Below are 22,375 nucleotides of genomic sequence, written 5' to 3'. Positions count from 1 at the left end.
TAATTTTACAAAACGAACAACCAGATTGCCTTTTGGAAGTTGAGATTCAAACCAAACATAAAAGGACAATTTTTGAAATTTGAACATGTACTGGGTCTTGGTTGATTGGGATTTACAAAACAAATAAGAAGAGGGGGAAGGACAGATGGAAAAAACATGGTAGAATGATGATGGGATTGAAGCTTGTTGGTGATAAATGTGTGTGTGTATAGATTGTTATGCTCTGCTTTTATATGTTTGGATATTTACTAAGTTTGTAAAAAGGGAGAGAGAAACTTGAAACTGACTAATAGGAGTGATGTATCAGAGTCCCCAGTAAATGATTCCATTTCATAGAGGGGTTTGTGCCTATGCAGTGGTAGTCCAACAGAAAAGGGAGTATTACGGAGTAGTGAGAACACACGAGGTGTAATGATGAAAAGAAACAGTTGCTCTTCAGAAAAATGAAGAGAATAAAAGTGAATCAAAGGAGAACATGAGCAGAGAGAGAAGTTACCTCTGTAGGTAGGACCCCAGCAGCAGGTAGGAGTCCAGGAGAGAATGGTGCCTTCCTAATTTTGGTGACTAGTAATTGAACAGCAATTTTGCCGTCTTCTAAGAGAACATGATTTAAAATTTCAGAGTTGCTAAAAAGTTGAGTGGAATGTAAGGGGAAAATTAGGTTTGGTGGGCAGATTAGAAGGAAACAAATAGAATTCATAAAGAGTAATTTTAGGTAAAACTGTCTTTTCTGGATTAATTTTTGTGGTTGCTGGGCAGGTTGTGAGATTTCACAGGATTGGAAAATAGCCTATTCTGGCAACCGCCCTCGTCTTTATACAATTGGGAATCTAAGTGTCTATAAAATGGCATTTGCCTAAAACCCTTGTGGGACCAACACACGCAAGGTTTGTGTCTTATTTGTCTGATACCTCTCTGCTGCTGTAGGCCAGACAGATGAGTAAACAGACAGTGGCAGCGGGTGTGATGAGTGCTGCCCCGAGATGGAAGATAGCCTCAAGCCCAACTGTCAGTTCTGTGCAGCTCCCAGCTGCACACATCCCCCCACCTCCCTCAGCTCACTGTGACGGGGCCAGCCTCACACAAGAACCTCCTCCCTAACCTGGAAGAATACTGGAGTGGGGCAGGGCAGAGAGTCTTTATTTATTTATTTTTTTTGAGACAGAGTCTCAGTTTATTACAGCTCACAGCAACCTCAAACTCCTGGGTTCAAGTGATTCTCTTCCCTCAGCCTCCCAAGTGTGGGACTCCAGGCGCCTGTCACAACACCCAGCTATTTTTTGTTGCAATTGTCATTCTTGTTTAGCAGGCCCAGGCCAGGTTCAAACCCGCCGGTCTCATTATGTGTGGCTGGCGCCCTAACCACTGTGCTGCGGACGCTGAGCCAGGGGGCAGAGAGTCTTGTAGGCCCCGGCAAGAGTGAGGAGACAACTGGCAGTTACTGCCAATGTCCAATCTTCCCTTCTTTCTTAATAAGAAACTCTGATTTTGTTTTTCAGGCATATTGTGCCTTGAATAAGGATTATACTTACCATTCTCCCTTATAGCTGGGAGTCATCACTTGAATAAGATCTGGTCCATGAAGATGTAACTGCAAGTATTGGAAGAGACTACTGGGAATTCTCCTTAAAGGGAAAGGGGTGCTCCCTTCTCCCAATTTTCTGCTATCTAGAATGCAGGCAGAATGGCTGAAGTAGGGCATAAACATTTTGGTCAAGTGTTGGCTATGCCATGTCCATTTTCTGTCCTCTTGACAAAATTTCATAACTTTTCTGTGCCTTAGTTTATTGTCTGTAAAGTGGGATGACCTTGTAGGGTAGTTCCTAGGATTAAATGAGATAATCCAGGTGAAATCTTTAGCATAGATCAAATGCATGCTGATTAAAGCTGGCTGTTACCATGTCCTATACTAAATAAATGCTGCTATGCCACGTGCCCCTAGCTGGGTCCTGGTCCTACTACCTCTGTGCCCTCACCCTGCCCAGTCTAGCAGAGGGGAGTGTGAGCAGAAAGTCAGGTTTGTGTTGGGGGTTCAGCTTCTAATTTTTTTTTTTTAGAGACAGAGTCTTACTTTGTACCCCTCAGTAGAGTGCTGTGGCATCACAGCTCACAGCAACCTCCAGCTCTTGGGCTTTGGTGATTCTCTTGCCTCAGCCTCCTGAGTAGCTGGGACTAAAGGCGCCCGCCACAACGCCCGGCTATTTTTGTTGCAGTTGCCACTGCTGTTTTAGCTGGCCGGGGCCAGGTTTGAACTCACTACCCTCGGTATATGGGGCCGGTGCCCTACTCACTGAGCCACAGGCACCGCCCTCAGCTTGTAATTTTTACTGTTCACTACAGAGGGAGGATGCTTTGATGTGAGATTTGTGTTATGCTTTTCTTGTTTGTTGGTTTAGTTTGGTCTTAGTGATTTCCACTGGGGAAAAAAATTCAGAATTAGTGTCCTGCTGGAAGGTGGCCTGCCCATTTTCCCAGAAAACAAAGCTCTGACCAGTGGGGACTGAGAGAGGATGGGAAAGGGCAAACTCTGTCTGATGTGTGCTGCAAGGTGAGGGGTCCAGTGGTGAGCCTTACTTTGTGCTGCTCCAAGAGACAGGACTGGAGTGGAACATGGAGGCTGTGTCAGATTTTAACAGTTCCCAACCTTTATCACTTCTTCAAGACAGTAGACTCGGGCTGGCAGTGAGTGGGCCTTCTCAGGTCTGCTCCTACTCAGTTGGATGAATCGCAAACTCAGTATGATTTTTTGGTGAGTAAATAATCTACTGTGCGAGCCAAGGAAGTATGAAATAACTTCCCCTGAAAGATTCAAACATTATGGGCCATTATAAAAGAGTTGCATAAGTTTTTTGTTGATATTGTTGCCAAATTTGGTGTGAGCAAAATAACTATAAGAGATTAGGGGGCGGCGCCTGTGGCTCAGTCGGTAAGGCGCCAGCCCCATATACCGAGGGTGGTGGGTTCAAACCCGGCCCCGGCTGAACTGCAACCAAAAAAATAGCCGGGCATTGTGGCTGGCGCCTGTAGTCCCAGCTACTTGGGAGACTGAGGCAAGAGAATCACCTAAGCCCAGGAGTTGGAGGTTGCTGTGAGCTGTGTGATGCCACGGCACTCTACCCAGGGCCATAAAAAAGTGAGACTCTGTCTCTACAAAAAAAAAAAAAAAAAAAAAAAATTAGGAAAAAATGTCAATAATCTGGAACATTTGTGATCAATTTACTTTACTTTGTAAGTGACTATATCTTTACAAGAAATAGGAAATTATAAAGGATGTATTGTAGTTACAGTTCATGTAACAAATGAAAGAGAGGAACACGCAAGCTGTCAGAATATCTTCAGCTGGTGCCAGAAGGTTGCCAGATAAATGCACATTTGTATCTTAAAATGTTTGTGGTACATAATATTTTTAGTATACACATTACTATAATTACATGCTAACATATAGTATTATTATATGTATAGTATTTTTAAAAATGAATTTCCAGCTTGAACTATTAACCAGCCAACTACTAATAGTAGGTTTGTTTATACTGTACCAGTGAATGGAGTTGTTCATTATGTTTTGGAAGACTGGTCTGCCAGCTTTGTTTTGTAAGATTGGAAATGCAACGTACAACTATGTTAATAGCTATGTTAACACTGTTACTGAAATAACCAGTATCTTCAGATTCCATTTTCGATGGAATGTCTTCGTATAGTCAACTGACCTTTTAGATTTTTATTTTTATTTATTTATTTATTTATTTTTAGAGACAAGAGTTTCACTCTGTCGCCCTCAGTAGAGTGCTGTGGCATCACAGCTCACAGCAACCTCCAGCTCTTGGGCCTAGGCGATTCTCTTGCTTCAGCCTCCTGAGTATCTGGGACTACAGGCACCTGCCACCTGCCGTGGGCATAATTGCAATTGTGGATTGCTCTATTTCAGTGGGAACTCAAAGACAACCAGAATTGGTCTGAGCTAGAGTCCAGATGAGGGGAGTGTGGGGAACAGAATTGGGAAGACTTGAGGGGAAGCTGGAAAACCTTAGGTCTTGCTGTTCGATTGAAATGTTTTGGATTCTATGCATTAGGCACTGCAGTTCAAATAAAAGCAAAGGGAAGTCCTTCTGAAGCAGGTGACCTTTTAACTCTGTATGATTTCCAATTTCTGCTTAATAGTTGCCTTCTATTCAAGTTATGGTCAAAAATTTATTGTGCTAATCCAGCAGCAACACACCACCTAAAAATCCCTGGCTCTCTTGTTTCACAGGTGTTGGGGCGATGTTTCTTGACAGTGGTGCAGGTCCATTTCCAGTTCTTGACTCATGCATTACAGAAGGTCCAGCCGGTGGCTCACTCTTGCTTTACTGAGGTGGTTGTGCCAGAAAAAAAGAACAGCAGCAGTGGCGGCAGTTTATCTGGCACAGGACACACACCTGAACTGGAGGAAGCTGTACGATCCTGGCGGGGGGCCGCTGAGGTAACCCTGGTCTTGGGGAAATTGGTGCCTAGTGTTCAAATAGGAATTGGTGCCTAGTGTTCAAATAGCCTTTGCCTGTTGCTTCTCAAAAGAGCCATTTCATTTAGAAGTGTAAACTTTAAACCGTTACCATTAGCTTATTCATCCAACAGTTAATGCCTCTGTGAATGCCTACCTTGTTCCAGGCATGTGCCAGGCACTAGGATGATAACCTCTACTCTTAGTCTAGTGGAGGCAAGTGGACGTACACAAGCAGGGGTAAGGGCACTGTAATGAAGAAGTGCAGGACCCTTGGGAAGGGCTCGTCTCTTAATGCAGGAAAGCTGCTAGGAAGAAGGACCAGGGAGAAAAGGCTGGCGCCCAAGTCAGGAAAGACAGGGTGGAGCTGTCTGTGGAGAATAAGTGGGCAGCCAGGCAGGCGAACAGCAGTGTTTGACAGACTCCAGAGCCACAGCCGCAAGACAGGGAAGTTCTGAACACTTTTTTTGTTGTGTTAATTTATATATATATATATATATATTTTTTTTTTTTTTTTTTTTTTTTGAGACAGAGTCTCACTTTGTCGCCCTTGGTAGAGTGCTGTGGTGTCTCAGCTCACAGCAACCTCCAGCTCTTGGGTTTAGGTGATTCTCTTGCCTCAGCCTCCTGAGTAGCTGGGACTACAGGTGCCTGTCACAACGCCCGGCTATTTTTTTATTGCAGTTTGGCCTGAGGCTGTGTTCGAGCCTGCCACCCTTAGTATATGGGGCTGGCACCCCACCCACTGAGCCACAGGCACCGCCCTGAAAGCTTTTTGATAGCCACATCATTCTCTTTAGAAGTACTTGGCATCTTTGGAGCTTTTTTAATTCTTTAAGGTTCTTACCTGCTCAAACTCTACTTAGATCCTCATTTGTCAGTTGCTTTGCGTATGATTTGAGCAGTTCCCCGGTGTTACTTTATTTGACTTCATGAAGTCTTTCATGTTTTGGAAGATTGGCTATTTCCCAGCACAGCAGATGCTTGTAAAATCTAGGTATCATCAGCAGGAGCCAAACCAAGAGATTAGAGGTAGAGATAGCATTGGTCTGGGATGGTATGGCTTGGTGATGAGGGGTGGGGAGCAGCTATGGGGGAGAATCACGTGAAGATTCTCCTTCATGGTGGCAGCCTTGTGACTGAGGGGACCTGCCACAGTGGTGAGCCAAAAACACTCCTGAGCCTCTCCAGTGGGAGATTCTAGCCTGGCATGGGATTACTTTTCCTATCGCTCTAGTGTGGAACTCTCTGTGCCTTTGCCACAACCAGAAGAATTTAAACTTGAATGTGAGCCAGTCAAAAACAGCTCTAAAAAAAGCCTTTCTTAAAGGGACTTCACTTATATCATCAATGATGACAGATTTCTTTTTTTTTTCTTAAATGATGACAGATTTCTTATATACATTTTAATACTCCTTTGTTTCCAGTAAGAAGAAGAAAAAGTAAACCTTCAAAGTTGAGATTTTTAACTATGACTTACTGTTCCATTTTACAGGTGTATAGTTTATGAATAATATATTGATTCATATGTAGTGTCTACTTTCAGCCTTATGCTGTTCTGCTGAATTGTTGTCTTTTCTTCTAAATTTCCATTTGGTCTCTTCTTCATGTTAAAGACTTTCAGGTTAAAGGCCCAGAAGTGCTAATTGGAGATTTTTTTTTTTTTTTTTGGAGTTTTTGGCTGGGGCTGGGCTAGAACCTGCCACCTCTGACATATGGGGTTGGCACCCTGCTCCTTTGAGCCACAGGCATCGCCCCTAATTGGAGATTGTTAAGGGGTGGGACCTGTTTGCTTCATTGAAGATGGCTTGGTTATCTGTATCTTGTCGCCTGGTTTTACAGCTCTCTGGCTGCTGGACCCAGCCTTCTGACTGTCGAGCTCATCTTAGAAACTCTGATACCTGGCTCAGTCTTTTCCACTTTACCTGCTGCATTCATTCAGGCCAAAAAGCCACTCTGCAAGAGGCCTCCTGGTGCCCCTTTGACCACCTCACCTTCACCTTTTCCTCTGCCCAGTTTAGTCCATCCAGGCCTTTCTGTCCTGTTCCCATTGGCTTCCAGCCAGTCACCCCACCCCACACTGCACTGAGAAAATAGAACCCACTTGACATCAGCTCTTCTTCCTCACATCACCAAAACACCACTGCCCACTCCCTGCCCCACTTCACACTCATCTTTCCTTCCTGCTCGTGACAGCAGAGGAGGTATCTTCTCTTTCTGTTGAGGCTTGCCCTGTTCTCATGTTGCCCCCATCCTCAAGGGCCCAGCTTCTGCAGTGACACCCTGTGTTTTCTTTGCCTCGTCCTCAGCTTCTTCCCGCCAGTACACAAAGATGCTGCCAACAGGAAAGTCCATCCTGCCCTGCTCTGTGTCTCTGGTGTTTTCACAGCCAGCTTCTTGGAGTAGCTTCTTCTCACCTTTCATTTCATTCTAAAAAGTAATCATTATGAAGCATTTCAGGCATATAGAAAATGGAATCTTAACTTTTTGCCACATTTACTTCATGTTCTTTATATATATTTTTTGTTGTTTCTATACTATTCAATTATTCTTTTTTAATTGTTGAGGATTCATTGAGGGTATAAAGAACCAGGTTACACTAATGGTATTTGTTAGGTAAAGCCCCTCTCATACTTGTGTCCTGTCCCCAAGAGGTGTCTCACACCCCCATGACCCCCCTCCCTCTCCCTCTTTCCCTCTTCCTGCACCCTCCTTCCCCCACCCCCCACTGTGTACTAGGTCATCAGTTGTCTTCATATCAGAATTGAGCACATAGAATTCTTACTTCTCCATCTTTTGGTGCTTTACTAAGAATAATGTGTTCTACTTCTATCCAGTTTAATACAAAAGATATAAAGTCTCCATCTTTTTTAATAGCTGAATAGTAGTATTTCTTGGTATACATATACCACAGCTTGTTAATCCATTCCTGGGTTGGTGGGCATTTAGGCTGTTTCCACATTTTGGTGATTGTAAATTGAGCTGCGATAAACAGTCTAGTGCAAATGTCCTTATGATAAAAGGATTTTTTTCCTTCTGGGTAGATGCCCAGTAATGGGATTTTTAGGATCAAATGGGAGGTCTAGTTTGAGTTCTTTGAGGATTCTCCATATTTCCTTCCAAAAAGGTCGTATTAGTTTGCAGTCCCACTAGCAGTGTAAAAGTGTTTGCTTCTCTCCACATCCACACCAGCTGTTCTTCATACATTTTTAACAGAAAAAAAATTACAAATCCAATGGAATCCCCTTTGTACCTCTCCACTATCTTATTGACATCCCCTCCTCTCTAGAGATAACCTTTTCAAATGTGAAGTCTGTGACCCCCTTGGGCATAAATAGTTTTTACTACATATGCGTGTATCCATACATGATACACAAAGTATTATTTTGCACAATTTGAAACTTTATATAAATAGCATCATTCAGCTCACTGAAATCTGGCATTTCCTACAGGGGAAATTGAGACAGAGTCTCACTTTGTTGCCCTCTGTAGAGTGCTGTGGTATCCTGGTATCCTAGCTCAAAGCAACCTCCAACCCTTGGGCTCAAGCAATTCTCTTGCCTCAGCCTCCTGAGTAGCTGGGACTACAGGTGCCTGCCACAACGCCTGGCTATTTTTTGTTTGTTTGTTTGTTTGTTTAGCAGTCCCAGGCCGGTCTTGAACACACCAGCCCCAGTGTATGTGGCTGGCGCCCTAACCACTGAGCTACGGGCGCCCCCAGGGAACACGACTTCTCTCATCAAGGTCATTGGTGCCTGCCTTCTTTGTTTTCAAACTCAAGGAATCCTTTCAGCTCCATTCACCAGCCCAGAGTAATAGGGAGAGAATTTTTCCCCTTGGAAATGCTCTCCTTGTGGCATCCAAGAATCGGGCTTTGTTTCCTCTTGAGCCATCCTTTCTTCCTTTACTAGCTGTTCTTCCTCAACTATTTTTTTTTTTTTTTTTTTTTTGAGACAGAGCCTCAAGCTGTCGCCCTGGGTAGAGTGCTGTAGCATCACAGCTCACAGCAACCTCAAACTCTTGGGCTTAAGCGATTCTCCTGCCTCCGCCTCCCAAGTAGCTGGGACTACAGGCACCCGCCACAGTGCCCGGCTATTTTTTTTTTGGTTGCAGCTGTCATTGTTTGGCAGGCCCAGGTTGGATTCGAACCCGCCAGCTCAGGTGTATGTGGCTGGCGCCTTAGCCTCTTGAGCCACAGGTGCCGAGCCCTTCCTCAACTTTTGAAAGTGAGTTTCTCCAGACTGAGTTCTAAGTGCCCTTCTCCCTAGGGAATTTCCATCCAGTCTTGGACTTAAAAAGCCACTTGTGTCCACATGAATATGCACGACCATTCCACTTCTGTGCGCTCCAGGCCCCTGAATCCAGCTGCTGCCTACCTTAGGCCTTCCAAGTACGTAAGGCTTAGCTGCTACCTGCTCACTTGTTCCTCTCCAGATCTTCCCTTACTGTTAAGTGATGCCATCTTACACCACTGGGTTGTTCATTTGAGAAACCTGAGATTTATCCTTCAGTGTTTCCATCATGTCTACATCTAATCCAGCCTTTAAGAAAACCCTGCAGGTCCCACCACCGAGACCCAGATCTTTACCCTTTCCATGTCCTTTATCACTACTTTAATCAGAAGATCATTATTTCTTGCCTAGACCCTCTTCTTCCCTCCTTGTATGTCCTTCATTTTAAAATTGGATGATGTTGCTGTTTCTTTCTTTTCATTTTTTGGAGTTATATATAAACTTTTTTTGGGGGGGGAGTTGCCCTTGGTGCCATGGTGTCATAGCTCACAGAAACCTCAAACTCTTGGCCTCAAGAGATCCTCTTGCCCCAGCCTTCCAAGTAGCTGGGAGTACAGGTGCCTGCCACAACACCCAGCTATTTTTTAGAGTCGGGGTCTTGCTCTTGCTTGGGCTCATCTCAAACCTATGAGCCCAGGCATTCCACCTGCCTTGGCCTCTCAGAGTGCTAGGATTACAGGTGTGAGCCACCACACCTGGCTTGCTTCTCATTTCTTTAGGATATTGTGTGGACCCTCCACATGACCTGCCCAGTCCTGCCTAGCCTGGCACGTGCCTTGATCACCAGCCTTATCTGTGGCCACTTTGTCCTCACTCACTGGGATGTCTCATTCTTTGCTGCCTTGGATCCTTGGCTTGTATTGGTTCCCGGGGCAGTGCCTGTGGCTCAGCTGGTAGGACGCCGGCCCCATATACCAAGGGTGGTAGGTTCAAACCCAGCCCTGGCCGAACTACAACCAGAAAATAGTTGGGCGTTGTGGTGGGTGCCTGTAGTCCCAGCTACTTGGGGGGCTGAGGCAAAGGAATCACTTAAGCCCAGGAGTTGGAGGTTGCTGTGAGCTGTGACACCACATCAAGGGCAGTAAAGTGAGATTGTGTTTCTAAAAAAAAAAATACTTAAAAAAAAAGAACCTGTTCCCACTCCACTTACCCCACACACGCAGGTTCATTGACATCTTCTTCTCCTTTAACTCTCTGCCTGCACTCTACTGTCTCAGCATCTAGAGCACTCCCAGTTAGAGTACTCTGTTTCCTTCAATGTGCTTTTCTCTATTTTTAATTCTGCTTGTTTATCTTTTCCTTCATGAGGCTGTCACTTCTAGAAAGGCAAGGACCAGGTTTTGTGTTCCAGGAGGTATCTGGCAATACTTAACAACACCTGTGGGCTAAATACTTGACTGAAGGATTCTTAGAAAGAGTCAAACTGTTTTAAATTGCAGGAGTGTTAGGGTTGAGGGAATTGTTGGAATGGTATTTATATAGAACTTGTGAAATCAAAGCTTTGGAAATTTACAGCATTATGGTTGCTAGTTATTTTCCTGTAGTCTGTAAGTTTCATACATATAACTCCTATATTGGCCTTGAAGTAAAAAAATTAACTGTTAAAAAATATTATTTGTGGGCGGTGCCTGTGACTTAGTGAGTAGGGTGCTGGCCCCATATACAGAGGGTGGCAGGTTCAAACCCGGTCCCAGCCAAACTGCAACAAAAAAATAGCTGGGTGTTGTGGCGGATGCCTGTAGTCCCAGCTACTTGGGAGGCTGAGGCAAGAGAATCGCCTAAGTCCAAGAGCTGGAGGTTGCTATGAGCTGTAATGCCACAGCACTCTACCCAGGGCGACTCTTGTCTCAAAAATATATATATATATATCTTTGTTTCATAAATATTATTGCAGCAAAAATAGAAATTGAAAGACAGTTCATCCTGAATTCCTCTATGCGTCTAGTAAATGAAATAGATATTTCCCTGTGTATTCTCTTGTAGTCCTGACCCATATATATGACTTTTGCAGTTTCATCATAACATGATACAGAGGTGCTGGGCATGGTGGCTCATGCCTGTAATGCCTCTTTGGGAGGCTGAGGCAGGTGGATTGTTTGTGCTCAGGAGTTCAAGTTCTGAGTAAGAGTGAGACCCCCTCTCTATTAAAAATGAAAAACTGAGTCAAAAGGATCGCTTGAGTCCAAGAGTTTGAGGTTACTGTGACCTAGGACACCATGGCACTCCACCCAGGGCAACAAAGTGAGACTCTTGTCACCAAAAAATAAAATAAAAAAAGATACAGATTAGTTTCCCCTTGTTTTCCTATCTTGTTTCTGTACTCTTCATAAGTAGTATTTAATGAATATTTATAAATATTAAATAAACTCTTAGGCTTAAGTGATCCTCTTGCTTCAGTTTTTTATTTTTAGTAGAGATGGGTTCTTACTTGAGCCCAAGAGTTTGAGATTGCTGTGAGCTGACACCATAGCACTGTACGTAGGACAACAGAGACTCTGTCTCAAAAAAAAAAAAAAAAGGCCAGGTGTAATGGCTCACTCCTATAATCCTAGCAATCTGGGAGGCCAAGGTCGGTGGATCACTTGAGCTCATGAGTTCGAGACCAGTCTGAACAAAGGTGATCCTCTTGCCTCAGTCTCAGGGACTATAGGTGCCTGCCACAATACCTGGCTAGTTTTTCTATTTTTAGTAGAGATGGGGTTTCCTCGCTTTTGCTCAGGTTGGTTTTGAACACCTGAGCTCAAGCAGTCCATGTATCTTGGCCACCCAGAGTGCTGGGATTATAGGCCTGAGCCACTGTGCTTGGCCACAAATTATTAAATGAATATTGATAAACATTTAATTTTCATTATTTAACTTTTTTTGTTTTTTAGAGACAGTCTTACTTTGTCACCTTCGGTAGAGTGCCATGACATCACAGCTCATTAGCAACCTTCAGTTCTTGGGCTTAGGCAGTTCTCTTGCCTCAGTCTCCTGAGGAGCTGGGACTACAGGCACCTGCCACAATGCCCGGCTATTTTCTTGTTGCAGTTTGGCCGGGGCCAGGTTCTAACCTGCCACCCTCGGTCTATGGGGCCAGCACCCTGTTCACTGAGCCACAGGTGCTGCCCTATTATTTAATTATTATTATTATTTTTTTTTGAGACAGAGCCTCAAGCTGTTGCCCTGGGTAGAGTGCCGTAGCACCACAGCTTACAGTAACCTCCAACTCCTGGGCTCAAGCGAGTCTCCTGTCTCCGCCTGCCAAGTAGCTGGGACTACAGGCGCCCACCACAACGCCCGGCTATTTTGTGGTTGCAGCCATCATTGTTGTTTTGGGGGCCCGGGCTGGATTCAAACCTGCCAGCTCAGGTGTATGTGGCTGGCGCCTTAGCCTCTTGAGCCACAGGCGCCGAGCCCCTATTATTTAATTTTTGATTATTTAATTTTTTATCTATCTTAAAGCAGGGGCATTAAAAATGTGTGGATTTTTTTTTTTTTGAGACAGAGTCTCACTATGTTGCCCTCAGTAGAGTGCTATGGCGTCACAGCTCACAGCAACCTCAAACTCTTGGGCTTTAAGTGATTCTCTTGCCTTAGCCTCCCAAGAAGCTGGGTATACAGGTGCCTGCCATAATGCCTGGCTAGTTTTTGTTGCTGTTGTCATCATTGTTGTTCGGCAGGCCTGGGCCAGGTTCGAACCTGTGAGCTCTGGTGTTTGTGGCCAGCACCCTAACCACTGAGCACAGGCACCGAGCCTGAATGTTTTATATACGTGTATATGTGTGTGTGTGTATATCTTTTTTCCAGGATTCCTAAAATAAGTTAGTGCCATATCAGGTTTCTATTCTCTTCAAGATAGTTAATTAAAGTTTTCAAAATTTTAGCTGGCCTTTGTAATAGAAATAGTCCAGCACCTCTGGTTTATATCTAATAATTGGAGGGTTTCTATCTATATTTTAGTTATGGGGTTTCTTGTTGCTATTATTTAAATTTTCCAAGTAACTTGACTCAGTGCCTGTAACTCAGCAGCTAGGGCGCCAGCCACATACATGGGAGTTGGAGGGTTCGAACCCAGCCCTGGTCTGCCAAACAACAATGACAACTACAACAACTACAACCAAAAAATAGCCGGGCTTTGTGGTGGGCGCCTGTAGTCCCAGTGATCTGGGCAGCTGAGACAAGAGAATTGCTTAAGCCCAAGAGTTTGAGGTTGCTGTGAGTTGTGATGCCACAGCACTCTACCAGGGCAACGTAGTGAGACTCTGTCCGAAAATAAATAAATTAATTAATTAATTTTCCAAGTAACTCTAACATCCTCTTTTACCTACCACTCACTATTTTTGTTGCAGGCAACATCTAGACTAAGAGAAAGAGGCTGCGATGGTCGCCTGGCAGGAATTGAAGTTCAGCAGCTCTTTTGTTCTCAAAGTGCAGTAATTCCTGAGCACCAACTAAAAGAACTGAACATAAAAATTGACAGTGCTTTGCAAGTAAGTTTTTCAGAACTGACATACCAATATTCAAGGGATAGAACCAAGAGAGGGAATTAAAATTGTGATGTTGAACCAATTAGAAAAGATACTAAAATAGTAATTGGTCTCAAATTTTTTAATAACTATAGAAGTTTTTTTTTTTTCTTTTTTTTTCATTGTTGGGGATTCATTGAGGGTACAATAAGCCAGGTTACACTGATTGTAATTGTTAGGTAAAGTCCCTCTTGCAATCATGTCAATAACTATAGAAGTTTTAAATTTCTATTTCTGTTAGACTTTGTTGTCTTATAATCTTTTATAAAATCTTGACTCTTGGAAATAATTTATTTGCAGGCATATAAGATAGCTTTGGAAAGCTTAGGCCACTGTGAATATGCAATGAAAGCTGGTTTCCACCTGAATCCAAAGGCAATTGAAGCAAGTTTGCAGGTACGCTTTCTTTCTGGTAGCTGTTGGGACCTCTGTGAGCCATTCACACAGTGTATGGTGAAGGAAGTGTTTTGACAGATCAGCTGTGGGTCACCACCTCTTACCCATCCAAACTTTTTCCAGGGCTGCTGCAGCGAGGCGGAAGCCCAGCAGACGGGGCGAAGGCACACACCCCCGCAGCCCATGCAGTGTGAGCTTCCCACCGTCCCTGTGCAGATAGGATCGCACTTCCTGAAGGGCGTCTCCTTTAATGAGTCGGCCGCCGACAATCTGAAACTTAAGACGGTAGCTTTCCATGGGGTTCCAGTAACCAAGCATGAACTTGAAATCAGAGCTGTTAAGGGAAACTTAAGGGCTTGTGAAGAATGTAAATTAAAAAACAAAACAGGCTAGGCACAGTAACACATGCCTATACTTCTAGCACTTTGAGAGGCCCAGACGGGAGGATTGCTTGAGGCCAAGAGTTCAAGATCAGCCTGAGCAAGAGTGAGATCCCTCCTCTTCTCTACAAAAAATAGAAAATTTAGGGTGGTGCCTGTTGCTCAGTGAGCAGGGCGCCGGCCCTATATACTGAGGGTAGTGGGTTTGAACCTGGCCCCAGCCCAACTGCAACAAAAAAATAGCCAGGCATTGTGACGGGCGCCTGTAGTCCCAGCTACTCAGAAGGCTGAGGCAAGGGAATCACCTAAGCCCAGGAGTTGGAGGTTGCTATGAGCTGTGATGCCACAGCACTCTACCAAGGGTGACACAGTGAGACTCTGTCTCAAAAAAAGAAAAAATAGAAAACTTAGCTGGGTGTAGTGGCACATGTCTGTATTCCCAGCTACTTGGGAAACTGAGTCAGGATAGTTGTTTGATTCCAAGAGTTGAGCTTGCAATGAGCTGTGATGATGCCAATGCAGTCCTGCCCAGGTGAGAGAATAAGACTCTGTCTCCAAAAAATATCCAGAAGCTGGGCACAGTGACATAAACTATACCTTATTCTGCCTTTGACAGGGAACTGAGCCCAAGCTCACGTAACTGAAAACTAGGAAAGTGGAATTTGAGCATTTGTAGTCTTGTTTCCAGAGCCTGCATACCTGACCACTTGGACAGCCAAAATAAAGTTGAGGTTTCGATTGGTATTTATTTTTACTAGATGATTTTGTTTCCGTATTTGGAGTGATTCAGAATTACAAAATTCTTCAACTAGTTGTCATCAGTAGATTGCTAAATAATTCTGTATTTTGTGCTAGTATAGGAATGACATGTATGTATTATAATACATGTATGTCTATATCTGGCCACTTATTCTACTTGATTGAGGAAATCTCTTAGAGAGACTGATAATTACTAAAGAAATTTAGACCTGGCCAGGCGAGATGGTTTACTCCTATAGTTCCAGCACTCTGGGAGGCTGAGGCGGGTGGATTGCTTGAGCTCATGAGTTCAAGACCAGCCTGAACAAAAGTGAGAACCCCATCTCTACTAAAAATAGGAAAACTGAGGCAAGAGGATCACTTGAGCCCAAGTGTTTGAGGTTGCTGTGAGCTGTGAAGCTATAGCCCTCTACCCAGGGCAACAGCTTGAGACTGTCTCAAAAAAAAAGAAAAAAGAAATTCAGATGTAAGGCTGGGCATGGTGGCTCTCACCTGTAATCCTAGCACTCGGGAGGCCGAGGCATGTGGATTGCCTGAGCTCACGGGTTCCAGACCAGCCTGAGCCAGAGTGAGACCTTGTTTCTAAAACTAGCTGGGCATTGGGGCAGGCACCTGTAGTCCAAGCTACTTTGGGAGGCTGAGGCAAGAGAATCCCTTAAGCCCATGAGTTAGAGGTTGCTGTGAGCTGTAATGCCACAGCACTCTACCAAGGGTGACAAAGTGAGACTTTGTCTCAAAAAAAAAAGAAAGAAAGAAATTCGGACCTGGCACAGTGGCTCATGCCTGTAGTTCAGCACTTTGGGAAGCTGAGGAAAGATGTTTCTTTGAGGCCAGGAGTTGAAGACCAGCCTGGGCAACATAGCAAAACTCTTGTCTTTATGAAAAATAAAATAATAAATAAAAAATTAGCTGGGCATAGTAGCAATGCCTGCAGTCCCAGCTGCTAGGGAGCTTGAGGCAAAAGGCAACCCAGGAGCTCAAGATTGTAGTGAGCTATAATCTTGCCACTGCACTCCAGCCTAGGCGACAGAGTGAAACCCTTTCTCCAGAAGAAAAAGAATTCAAATGACATGATTAGGGTGTACTTTAAAAGCTTTTTTCTTGAGGATGGTTGTGAAATGCATTTCTAAAAGTTTTAGAACCTTGCGTGGCTTTGTCTTGAGGTGTGAATTCTCTTTTTACCGATCTGTAGCATACGATGTTACAACTGATCAAGGAAGCAGGCTGCTACAATGGAATCACATCCAGGGATGACTTTCCTGTGACTGAAGTGCTAAACCAGGTCTGCCCATCCACATGGCGGGGTGCCTGCAAGACAGCTGTGCAGCTGCTGTTTGGCCAAGCTGGACTGGTGAGTGAGTGTGTGTGTTGCATGATGGGAGAATATTGAAAGACAGGTTATGTGGTGTAGGCATATAGTGAAAATACTGAATGATTTATGAAGATCTACAGTGTTGCAGAATTTAGACCAGATAGAAGAGGGAAAAGAATAGTAGGATTTTTTAAAAAATCCTTTTTTTCCCCCTCACAGGTTAATAATGTGTCTTTGCAGGGGACCTAGTTGCAAAATGATATTATAGGCATTTTTCTTTTCTTTTCTTTTTTTTTTTTTTTGAGACAGTCTCACTATGTTGCCCTGGGTAGAGTGCTGTGGTGTCACAACTCACAGCAACCTCAAACTCTTGGACTCAAGCAATTCTCTTGCTTCAGCCTCCCAATTAGCTGGGACTACAGGTGCCCACCATAATATCTGGCTATTTTTAGAGATGAGGGCTTGCTCTGGCTCAGGCTGGTCTTGAACCTGTGAGCTCAGGCAATACACCTACCTCGGCCTCCCAGAGTGCTGGGATTATAGGCATGAGCCACTGTGCCTGGCCGGCATTTTTCATTTTAAGGAAACTATTACATTAGTGATGATTTGACAGGTTCCCTTGACTTGGCCCACTACTCAGGAGTAACACTGGACTTTGTTGCTCAAAATGCCCATTTTTGTTTATTTTAGGCATTTGTATTTAATGCCCTTTTTACCTGAAATTACTCTTTCCTCTGATCTTCACGTGGTTCACTCTTCCTCATCTTCCTGGATCTTATTTATCCAGGAATAATACACCTTAACATGCTGGTGTAATGACTCCATCTACTTTGTATCTAGCTCTTTGTCTCCTTCTTAGCGGTACAGTAACAACATCAACTCAAAAATAATGTTTTGGGGTCAGGTATGGTGGCTCCCAAAGTTTTATCCTAAAACTTTGGGAAGCTGAGGCAGGACTTGAACTTGGGCATTTGAGCTTGCATTGAGCTATGGTGACACTACTGCACTCTAACTGGGCAACAGAGCAGGACCCTGTGACCCTGTCTCAGTAATAACAACAACAAAAACGTTTGGTCATTTTACCTTTCAGAGGAAAAAAAAACACTTTTGCCAAATTTGGGTGGGGTCAAGTGAGCATCTGCAGTCACCATTTAGCTTTCTGTTTGACACCATTGACCTGTAGAACCTTCTATCCTTGATCTTTCTTTCTAGTAAATGGCTGCTTTTTGAAAAGATAATGGTATTTTAGTCAGAGGTTAGAGGAAACTAATTAGAGATAAAGAAAATTAAAGAACTTTGTTTTAGTCAGATTTTACTTTATTCATGAAAAGAACCACTGGGAGGATGCAGTCCTTTTGTTTCAAGCAGGTGAGGGCCCCAGTGGCCCAGCTCAGGCTGGTGCTACCCTGCAGAGGGCCAGATGAGATGGCCTGTCCACAGTGGTGAGTCACATCCCTTCAGGGTCTATTCCTCAGTCTCGGAACCCGCCAAGAGAAGTAGTAAACGACAGATGACCTGCTGAAACCTGGAAGAGCCCACTGCCGTTTTTGTTCTCCCCTAATCCTTAGACCTTACAAAAAGCCCACTGCCTTTAGGAGATTGATCTATATTCCCTATGACTATTTAGCTGAAACTAGAAAAACCATGCCAGAGAGTTCTCCAGAAAAGAGTTTGCAAAGTAAAAGGCAGCAGGACACATAGGCTGTTTTAAGAAAACATTATAGGTTTTTTGAAAAGTTCCATGTTGTTCAGAGAGCAGAAACTTCTTCCTAGTTCTCTACCCCTTGATTGTAGGGTACCTTTGTGTGTGACTGATAACCTTTAGAGGTTATGATTCTGGGCATGGGAGGAAAGAGGAAACACCTGTCTGGTCCAACAATGGCTATTCCTTGAACAGGAAGTCTTTTTTGACGGTCATTGCCGACCAGCTTTGGGAACTCTGTTTACAGCAGTGGAAATCAACCTCCATTAAAAAGCTGAATTTGGAATCATGATAAATAATTCTGCATGGCTTTACCCCTTCTGAAATATTCCAGATTTGGTTTTAAAGTATTTTGTGTTTCTTTTTCTGAAATTATTTTAGTTATTTGAAAATGCATTCATCACTTTTTCAAACTCTTTAGATTACCTGGATATTATATCATCTGTGTTGTATTAAATACCTTTCCTCAAAATAAGAGGAAATCATTGAAGGAAGGGTTGGTTCTTCCTCTGTCCTAAAAGAGTTCAGTATTCATTGATAGTTGAAGATGAAATATTCTTATTCTTATTCTTTGTTTTTTTATAAGCTAAATCTAGTTGAGTTACAGAAGATAAAATATTCTTTAAAAACGTTTCATCCAACCAGGCAAGGTGGCTCATGCCTGTAATCTTAGCACTCTGGGAGGCTGAGGTGGGTGGATCGCTTGAGCTCAGGAGTTAGAGACCAGCCTGAGCAAGAGTGAGTCCCCATCTCTACGAAAAATGAAAAACTGAGGCAAGAGGATTGCTTGAACCCAAGAGTTTGAGGTTGCTGTGAGCTATGATAATACAGCACTCTACTGAGGGTGACAAAGTGACACCTCTGTCTCAAAAAAAAAAAAAGTTTCATCTACTACTGGTTTATCATTACAAGTGGGTTTTTCTGAAGCACTGGTTTGACTCTCAGTGACATTTTTTACTTCTTTAAAATGCATAGAGTAAAAAATAACAAGATAAAGAAAACAAAGTAATTCCTAATTAATATATTTATAGTTTGGAAAAAGTGCTAAGAGTACTTGCAAAGTTCAATAAATTTCATACCCAGAATTTGGTTTCTGTTGAGTGAAGTGTTTTTTGGTTCTTTTTATTTATTTATTTATTTTGACATCTGTATAAGATTTATTTCCTTAACCACAGTGTTTTAGAGTGATAGCACTCACCCTAATATAGAAAGAATAATTCAAAATCCACCAAAAGTTAAAAGTCAAAAGCCAAGTCAGGTCAGTAAGCTGTTCATCCACCATTTGGGGGATTTTCTTTGATTAATGAAAGAGTCGATATATAGGACACCGTGTTCTAAGCTTGGCACAACTTCTGACGACCACCACCAGGGACTAGACTTCATTGCTTCATCCTGCTCTGGCTGTGCTGGTGGGTGGTACCTTTTTTTTTTTCAAGATGGCGTCTAACTCTGAAGTATTATTATCTTTAGTCACCTTTATTAGTCACTGTTGTCTTCATGGGGCCACTCACTGGCCTTGACATCACTGTACTACCAGGGGAATAGTTCTTGTCAAAGTCATTCAGCATTAACAGACTTATATATTGGATTTGCTTGTTATCCATTTTCCTCTCTGAAAACTGGTTATTGTTTTTTCTGTTAGGTGGTAGTTGACACGGCACAGATTGAAAATAAAGAAGCCTATGCCCCCCAGATCAGTTTAGAAGGCTCCAGAGTCGTGGTTCAAGTCCCATCCACATGGTAATGTGACTCTTTCTTTAACAGAAACCTAACCCGTGGTTGAAGTTTATACATCTTTGAAATGATTACTCTTTTCAAGACAAACTGCATACTATTATACAGGTGTCCATAAAGTTTGTGTGCAATTTAAACAGATTATACAGGGTGTCCATAAAGTTTGCAGATAATCTATTTTAAATTGCACACAAACTTTATGGACATGCTGTATACGTACGGGTTTACAGGCAGCAGTATGTCGGTGGTATGTTTCATAATTATTGGTCCATGATGAGGAAGCTTAAGATGGCTGAAAAATAGGCCTGGTGTGGAGGCTCATGCCTGTAATCCCAGCACTCTGGGAGGCCGAGGCAGGGTGGATTTCCTGAGCTCATGAGTTCGAGACCAGCCTGAGGAAGTGTGAGAACCCATCTCAAAAAATAGCTGGGAGTTGTGGCAGGTACCTGTAGTCCAAGCTACTCAGGCAGCTAAGGCAAGAGAATCGCTTGAGCCCAAGAGTCTGAGTTTGCTGTGAGCTATGATGCTATGGCACTCTACCCAGGGTGGCAAAGTGAGACTCTGTCTCAAAAAAAAAAAAAAAAAAAAAGTCTGAAAAATAGTCTCATTGACCATAATGTGACTAAAATGGTGGATCACAACAAACAGTATTATCTTTGTTATTAAGTCTACAGCTTTTAAACGACAGTGTATTGTTTTGAAGTTACCCTGTGTTTCTCCAAAGCTGTGTAGAACACATAGAATTCCTTGTCTTCCTTTGTTCCAACTACAACCTTGATGATAATCTTGAGGTCATGTCATTACAAACCCAATGTCTTTGCAATTCTGGGGGCAAACTGAGCCATTATAGGATATTTACTTATGTTTGTAATACTTATAATAGATAGAAGATACTTTTGAATTTATATATCTTTTTAAAAAGCTCCTGCAGTTCATTAAGAAAATGGCCAAGGCGGCACCTGTGGCTCAAGGGGTAGGGCGCCAGTCCCACATGCCGGAGGTGGAGGGTTCAAACCCAGCCCTGGCCAAAAACCAAAAAAAAAAAAAAAAGAAAGAAAATGGCCAAGGGACATGAGCAGATAAGTCAGAAGACATATGATTAACAAATAGATGGAAAAAAATTGTAACTTCACCTAATAATTAAAGGCAAAGTAAAAAAGCCACATGACACCATTTTGCCCAAAATGTTGTTAAATTGTTTTAGAATAATAATGTTGGCCAGGCAGTGGCTCACACCTATAATCCTAGCACTCTGGAAGGCCAAGGCAGGTAGATGGCTTGAGCTATGGAGTTCAGAGAGCAGCCTGAGCAAGAGCAAGACCCTGTCTCTAAAAAAATAACTGGGTGTTGTGGTGGGTACCTGTAGTCCCAGCTAACAGGGAGGCTGAGGCAAGAGGATTGCTTGAGCCTAGGATTTTGAGGTTGCTGTGAGCTATGACGCCATGGCATTCTACCCAGGGCAACAGAATGAGACACTGTCTATAAATAAATAAATAGAATAGAATAGAATAACAATACTAAATATTGTGACAGTACTGGTTTTGCTCAGACTACAAAAACAGGCAAATGGGTTATTGAATAGAGAATAAATACAGTGTCAGCAATTCTATAATTTTACCTCTAAGGATAAGCAGTAAATGGCTGGATGTGCTGGCTCAATCCTGCAATCCTAGCACTTTGGGAAGCTGAGACAGGAGTCTCTCTTGAGACTAGGAGTTTGAAACCAGCTTAGGTAGCATAGTGAGATGCCATCTCTACCAAAAATTAAAAAAATCAGCGGGGTATAGTGGCACACACCTGTAGTTCTAGCTATTTAGGAGGCTGAGGCAGGAGGATCATTTGAGCCCAGGAGTCCAAGGCTGCATTGAGCTATGTATAATCAATGTACTTCACTGTAGCCCAGGAGACAGAGAGAAATTCTATCTCTAAAACATAAAATAAACAAGAAAAATTAAACATATATTACAATAATGTAATAGAATTTCTTTGTAATATAAACATATATATACATTCCCCCCACCATAAATTCAAACACATGGTAAAGCATTTTCTATTAAATTGATAATCTTGGTGAACAATTATAAAGAAAACATATAAATCATTTCAGTAGGAAGAGATAGAGATAGTAAGAAGCAGAGGCACTGTTGATACCTATGTGGACTAAAATTAGTAACAAGCTATTCTTATTTTTTAAATGTGAGAATAGAATTCTGATTCTGTTTAGATCTTGTGATATATTAAGTAAGGGTTAGCAGTTCACTTTGTGACCCCAGACCTTTGTATTAGTACTCCCTCACCAAAATTTTAATTTGAGTGGTTGGATGGTACACTGTGTCCTGAAATTAATCAAATAGTTAAACAAAAGCTCACTTTCTTTTTCTTTTCTTTCTTTCTTTCTTTTTTTTTTTTTTTTTTAAGAGACAGAGTCTCACTTTATCACCCTTGGTAGAGTGCGGTGGTGTCACAGCTCACAGCAATGTCCAGCTCTTTGGCTTAGGCGATTCTCTTGTGAGTAGCTGGGACTATAGACCCCGCCACAATGCCTGGCTATATTTTGTTGCAGTTTGGCCAGGGCTGGTTTCGAACCCACCACCCTCAGTACGTGGGGCCAGCGTTCTGCTCCTTGAGCCACAGACGCTATCCATATTTCTAAAATCTTAAATTGCTTTTCCAATTCAAGTTTTCATTGAAAAATATTAAACTTAATTAGAATTAGAAACTTAATTAGAATTCTCATTTTGAAGCAAACAGTTTTTGGAGAGTTGGGTTTCTATAAACAGCTAGAACGAAAATGGTTAACACTTCAATTTACTTA

At 42.8% G+C, this 22,375-nt stretch overlaps 1 protein-coding gene across 1 annotated transcript in view; it reads left to right on the top strand.

Moving 5' to 3' along the window:
- GARRE1 (granule associated Rac and RHOG effector 1) overlaps nucleotides 1-22,375 on the top strand; it is an 86,913-nt gene that overhangs the window by 40,837 nt on the left and 23,701 nt on the right. The window contains 6 exon segments of the mRNA XM_053608248.1: nucleotides 4,250-4,459; nucleotides 13,101-13,241; nucleotides 13,578-13,673; nucleotides 13,797-13,958; nucleotides 16,005-16,163; nucleotides 19,469-19,566. Of these exon segments, the coding sequence (XP_053464223.1) occupies nucleotides 4,250-4,459; nucleotides 13,101-13,241; nucleotides 13,578-13,673; nucleotides 13,797-13,958; nucleotides 16,005-16,163; nucleotides 19,469-19,566 (866 nt within the window).

The sequence above is a fragment of the Nycticebus coucang genome, chromosome 10 (genome assembly GCF_027406575.1).
Source record: "Nycticebus coucang isolate mNycCou1 chromosome 10, mNycCou1.pri, whole genome shotgun sequence".
Lineage (NCBI taxonomy): Eukaryota > Metazoa > Chordata > Mammalia > Primates > Lorisidae > Nycticebus > Nycticebus coucang.
The sequence above is the reverse complement of the archived record's forward strand: the minus strand, read 5'-3'. Positions and strand labels throughout refer to the sequence as shown.